The sequence below is a fragment of the Echinops telfairi genome, unplaced genomic scaffold (assembly GCF_000313985.2).
Source record: "Echinops telfairi isolate 266 unplaced genomic scaffold, ASM31398v2 ScPeMD7_655;HRSCAF=1070, whole genome shotgun sequence".
NCBI classification, from domain to species: Eukaryota; Metazoa; Chordata; class Mammalia; order Afrosoricida; family Tenrecidae; genus Echinops; species Echinops telfairi.
In genome coordinates, this window is record NW_022104553.1 from 17,279,057 (window position 1) to 17,285,177 (window position 6,121).

Genomic DNA, 6,121 nt, shown 5'->3' on the forward strand with positions numbered 1-6,121 from the left:
AGACACCTGGACTTTGCAGCCACGTCCTTGCAAGTCAAGGTTAAGCAAAATAGTTTGTTCTAACACATCTTAGCAGATCCAAGAAGCCAAGTTATTTTGCTAAATACAGAAGTTCATTTATAGTTCATACAGCTCCATGAGAACTTTTAACTAAGGGTGAAGTCCCACTCTTCATACCCGTTAGGCCGGTTAGGATAGGGTTTCACCCTCTCCCTTCCCTAAGACCCTGGGGAAGAAATGGGAAACCACCCTACAGTCTTGCCTTTCAGGGAGCCCACCAGGATGCCCTGGCCATCCTGGGGATGTGGATTCAAAGCTAGGCAGGCTAGAGGAGGCTGGATCAACTCATACAGGCACAGGTGGTTGTTGCCAGGTGCTGTCGAGTCGGTGCTGACCCATGGTGACTGTCTTAGGCCGGGTTCTCTGGAGAAACAAAACCAGGATACGTATGAAGATATATATGGAGAGATTTATACAGCACGAAGGAACAAAGCAGCTAATTAGTCCATGCAGCAGTACAGAGGGCTCAGTTCAACTCACTTCTGTGGAACAGTTAATATACTGGAAGTCCTTCAATTCACGGGGGCTGCTGGGTCCAAGGTCAAGGAAGCTGACAGTAGAGTCCTCCCAATGTAGGCAGAGTCTGCCCACAGGCAGCAAACAGCAGGGCAGGTCACCAACAGTCAGCAGCTCAGCTTAGCAATATCCCAGATGGGATATTGAACTCAAGCATTGCAAGAAGACAGGATCCACCAGCCTCAAGCTCAAGCGATGTACACATCAACAGCATGGTGAAGCAGGTCTCGAAGGAACCTCAAGCTCTAGCAACATGATTCATGGGTTGGCTGACCCACAGGTAGTGTAGCTCACAAGTTGAGGCAGAGAACTAAAGCAGCTTCACGCTCGTCCAATCACTAGAGAGCAAGAGAGAGAGGGGTGGGCGTTGCCGAGCCATTTATCTCTTTGCTCAATAGTCAAACTGCGACCTGAATAATTCCACATGTTCCTATTGCCCAGGTTTCACAATAAACATACCTATCACAGTGACCCTTTGTACAACAAAGCAAAACACCACCTGATCCTGTGCCATCCTCAATGGTTATGTTTGAGCCCATGGTTTCAGCCATGGTGTCAATCTAGCTGGTCGAAGGCTTGCCTCTTTTTCACGCCCCGCCACTTTACTAAGCATGATGCCCTTCACCAGGGACTGGTCTCTCCTGACAGTATGTCTAGTCTTCACATCCTTGCCTCTAAGGAGCGTCCTGCCTGTACTTTTTCCAAGACAGATTTCTTGGTTCTTTTGGCAGTCCATGGTACTTTCATTATTCCTCGCCAGCCCCATAGTCCAAATGCGGGATTCTTCTTTCTTATTCAACTTGCACATGCATAGGAGGGAACTGAAAAATACCATGGCTTGGAGCAGGTGCACCTGAGTCCTCAAAGTAACATCTTGCTCTTCAACACTTTAAAGAGCTCTTGTGCAGCAGATATATCTATCCGGCTGTATGTAGATATCTAGATGTTAGTAGCTCTGTTTTAGAAAGCCCTGGTGGCGTAGCGGTTATGTGTTGGGCTGCTAACTGCAAGGGCAGCCATTGGAAACCAACAGTCGCTTAGCGGGGGTGGAAAAGATGGGGCTTTCTACTCCCATACAGAGTTCTGGTCTCAGAAACTCACAAGGGCAGCTCTACTCTGTCCTAGAGGGTCACTATGAGCCAGCATTGACTCAATGGCAGCACATTTGTTTTTGTTTGTGTGTTACAAAGATCTCACCAACAAGAAGACAAGCAATCTAGGTAGAAAGCAAATGTTTTGAGAATGATGAGGGCAACAAATGTACAAATGTGCTTGACATACAACGCATGTGTATATATGGATTGTGATAAGAGTTGTATGGGCCCCCAATAAAATAATTAAAAAAAAAAATCAACTCGTGAAAAAAAAAGAAATTTTTTACAACTTAAAAAAAAAAAAAGACAAGCAATCAAAACATAGGCAAAAGACATGACCAGACGTCACCAAAAGGCATTCGGGAGCTGGCACACACCGAGAATGAAGCAGAGCTGTTGGAGGGACAAGAAAAAGAAATTGCCAGACTCGAGACAATGAATGCCGATGGTGTATTTTCTCCATTATATGAGCGTTTCCATCATTTCACCATGGATCCATGTAAAATATAAAAACGGTGAGTCGGGTCTCTTACGTGATGTTTGGGGCGCTAAGCCTTTGCATTTGGGTGTGTGCATAGTTCACTTGCGTCCCATTTCAACTCAGGTTACACACTTTGGGTGCCACGAGACCTGAATAGTACACCCTTCGTCTGGGCGGGGAGTGCAAACAGTTCATGATCTTTCTCTCCTGTCCACCTAGTCGTCCTGTGGTGCCTCCACTGATCCCCCCAAAGATCCCGGAAGGGGAGCGCGTAGACTTCGATGTAAGTAGTGGCTAATCCCACCGCCACGTGCTGCGACAAGTTTGTAGGAGGCCTTGGTGTAAATAGTTGCCAGTAGTTAGTTCACTGGTCTCAGAGCAAGGAGCGTGGCCGCCCCCTGCTGTCAGGACACCGCCATAACAGACGGACCGCACATCCACTCCTGGGAGAAGCGCACGCGGGAGGCCTGGCGTCTGGTCGAGCCGCCCAGAGGCCTTCGCTTTCTGCCAGGCGCTGCCCTGAGAATAAATGACCCTCTGTCCCGCAGGACATCCACCGGAAGCGCATGGAGAAAGATCTGCTCGAGCTGCAGACGCTCATCGACGTGCATTTTGAGCAGCGGAAGAAAGAGGAAGAGGAGCTGATTGCCCTGAAAGATCGCATTGTGAGTCCGGAGGAGTTGGGGTGGGTGGGTGGGGGGGGGGTGTCCCCTAGCGTCTTTCCTCGCCCCCCGTGTTTGCTTATGGGGTCTGGGAATGTCATCTCCCTTCCAGGAGCGGCGTCGAGCGGAGAGAGCTGAGCAACAGCGCTTCAGAACGGAGAAGGAGCGGGAGCGGCAGGCCAAGCTGGCGGTGGGTACCACGCTTCCAACTCCCCGGGAGCCCAAATGCTCCTTTGACTCTGGTTGGATGCTCGGTTTTCCTATTTGTGGATTTCTCTGTGATCTGGGGGTTGGGTGGGAAGTCTCCATTCTGTATTTGTCAAGAATCTTACTGTTGGTCCCTCTTAGAAGGGCTGACTCACAGAATGGAGGATGAATCAGGGTGCAGTGCGGCACTGATGTACCGCAGAGCAATCAATCCTGTAGTTCTTTGAGATTCCCTCTGTTACTAGTATTAATGTCCGTTCGTGACAGACCTCATTAGTCATGTTAGACTTGTGCATGTTTATTTGTACATTTAAAATCTCTGGGTACATGGTAGTCAAGATAGGTGACCCCTCAGAGACAGTAACAGGAGTAATGGTTCCCTGAGGGTAAGGGAAGTAGAGGTGGGTGGAAAGGGTGGGAGATGGGAGTTCATAGCAGCACTGATGATTTTATAGCCCCACCCGCTGGGATCCATCAACAGAACTGTATGGGAAAGGAAGGGATATATTGGAATGAGTCAGCTATGTCAACCAAAAAAATATATTTTTAAAAGTGGAAATAACCTTTAAAAAAACCCTTTCTGTTGGAAGAGACATAAATCCCAATCCAAACAGATTAAGAAAAAAAAATAGGTTGATTCATATAATTACGTGTGTAGGGCTTTGGCTAGCTTCAGGTATGGTTGGATCTGGGGCCTCTAAGATCACAGAGACCTAGCCTTTTCTCTTTCCAACCCTTTGTCCATCTTTCTCTGGACAGTCAGGAGACCAGCTTGCTCTGATTGGCCCTGGGTTTTCCTGGTTTGGGCACTGAGAATCCCCACTGGACGCACCCATGACCACCAAGGTTTGGGTCTTGGAAATAGCAAGGTGGCAGCCAACACCTTGGTCTAACTGCTTTGTTTTCTTTTTTTAAGTGATCTTTTGTTGTGCTTCGGTGGCAGTTTACCCAGTCCCACTTCCCGGTGGACAGTTTCTACACAAACGGTGATCGTGGTCACAGCGTTCATCATGTGTCGTTCTCATTCGCTCCATTCTGCTAGTGGGTGGTCAGCGCCCTGCTTCCCTGGCCTCTATCATCTAGCTCATCTCTGCTTGAGAGACCCTCTGGTCTCATAGAGGCCATCTGTCACAGGAGCTCACGCCTCGTTTTATTTAATTACTATTATTATTACTCATTGTCTGAGCCAGCTGATCACAAAAATCATCTAATAGCTACTAGCCACCTCTTTGTCTCCTGCACAAATCCTGGAATACACTCCGTTTATTCCTGTGGCCTTGCGAAACGGAGCGCTGGCTAGCTGGGGAAGGGTGGTTAGAATGTTTTGAACGGTGTAGGCCTTAGAAGCATGTTCTACATTGGCAATGACAAGTGGAGCCCCCGCCCCCACCCCCACCCTTGAACTACTTGTAAAGACTAGGGGGAGGATGGTGTGGGTTATGTGACCAGTCTCCCAAAGGTGCTCATCTCCTCATCCATAGGCTGGACCAGGATGGAACCTGATGTGCCAAAGGGGCCTTTGCAGACGGGCATGGGCTAAAGCCAAGGAGCTTGAGAGGGGGAGATGATCAGGGGGGCTAGAGCATCAGGCAGAGAGGGTCGGAGGCAGAGAGAGATTTTAAGATGCTACATGGATGGCCTGGGGGGTAGAGGACGGGATCGCCAGGGAAGAAGGCAGGTGGCTTCTGTTAGGCGCTGTCGGGTCAGGTCAGACTCGTGGGGAGTCTGTGTCCAACAGATGGACACGCTGCCCGGTCCCGCAGCGTCCACACGATTGGGGTTGTGTTTGAGCCCCTTGTTGTAGCCCCGGTGCTCCTCAGGGAGCCCCTTCCTCTTTTGAGCTGCTCCTCCGTTTCACCAAGCATGGTGTCCTTCTCCAGAGACCATGGTCTCTTTCTTGATAACATGTCCCGAGTGTGTGAGCTGAAGTCTTACCATCCTCATTTCTAAGTGACCGCTCGCCAGGACACCTTCCGAGGCAGATTCCTTTGTGCTGGTCGTCCAAGGTCATAGGTGCTATTCTGCGCCAATGGCGGAATCCGTAGGCATCCAGTCTTTTTTAGGGCTCCTGATTCACAGCTCAGCCTTCGTGTGTACATGAGGGGATCGGAAATACCATGGTGGGGTCAGGTGCTGTTTAGGTCTCAATGTGACATCTGGGCCTTTTTTTTCTTTCCCTTTTTAAGGAAAAAACACTTCAAAATGTTAGATGACCTCTTAGACTAGACACGGCAAGGAAAGGGATTCTACTCTCGATTCTTCAAAAGGGGCCGTAACCCTGCTGATATCTTGATGTCACTCACAAGGGACCTCTTTCTGATTTCCGGGCCCTAGAACTGGCTAGGACAACACGTCTCTGTTATTTTAAGCCACTTTTCTTGTAACTTGGAGCAACAATATGGATACAAATGGAGATGTAAGGCTAGGCATACAAAGAGCCGTTGTGGCCTCCCTGCCCTGGATTAAGCCATTGTTTCTGGAATTTCTAATGCAGACTTTTACACCATCACAATGTCTTCACTGGAGAGTCTGGGCTCCAGACCATGAGCCTCCTTAGTACCCCACGCCCCCTTCCATCACCCATCACCCTCCGTGACCCTGTGAGCATAGTCACTCTTAGCTTATGGATGGGACACGGAGACCCACCAAGGTCACACCGCAAAGTTCACCAGGGGCCATTTCAAGCCAGGGACGTAGAAGAAACAAGCAAGGGCCAATGCCACTCCCACATCTTAAGCTTTGTTTGGGGAGATAGTCAGGTCCAGAGAGGGGAAGGGACTTGCAGGAGGTCCCACAGCAGGGCCAAGAGCCAGACTGGTAGCTCCTGCACCTTGGCCAGTTCCACGGGGTTCTGGTATTGGCCTTGGCTTTGGGCACCCCTCTCAGCATGGCATGGAGCTCCTTTGGAAGAACCCCCCCCCCCCACTCCCCAATCCTGGGGGGGGAGATTGCTCATGGTTAACCCTTCTCTTTCCACAGGAGGAAAAGATGCGCAAAGAAGAAGAAGAGGCCAAGAAGAGAGCAGAGGACGATGCTAAAAAGAAGAAGGTTCTGTCCAACATGGGGGCCCACTTTGGGGGTTACCTGGTCAAGGTGAGTTA

General features: G+C 49.7%; 1 protein-coding gene across 1 annotated transcript in view; it reads left to right on the forward strand.

The window, feature by feature from the left end:
- TNNT1 (troponin T1, slow skeletal type) overlaps positions 1-6,121 on the forward strand; it is a 24,282-nt gene that overhangs the window by 6,600 nt on the left and 11,561 nt on the right. Inside the window, exons 6-10 of the mRNA XM_045292385.1 lie at positions 921-942; positions 2,371-2,434; positions 2,700-2,816; positions 2,926-3,003; positions 6,000-6,113. Of these exons, the coding sequence (XP_045148320.1) occupies positions 921-942; positions 2,371-2,434; positions 2,700-2,816; positions 2,926-3,003; positions 6,000-6,113 (395 nt within the window). The remainder of the gene's footprint in view (positions 1-920; positions 943-2,370; positions 2,435-2,699; positions 2,817-2,925; positions 3,004-5,999; positions 6,114-6,121) is intronic.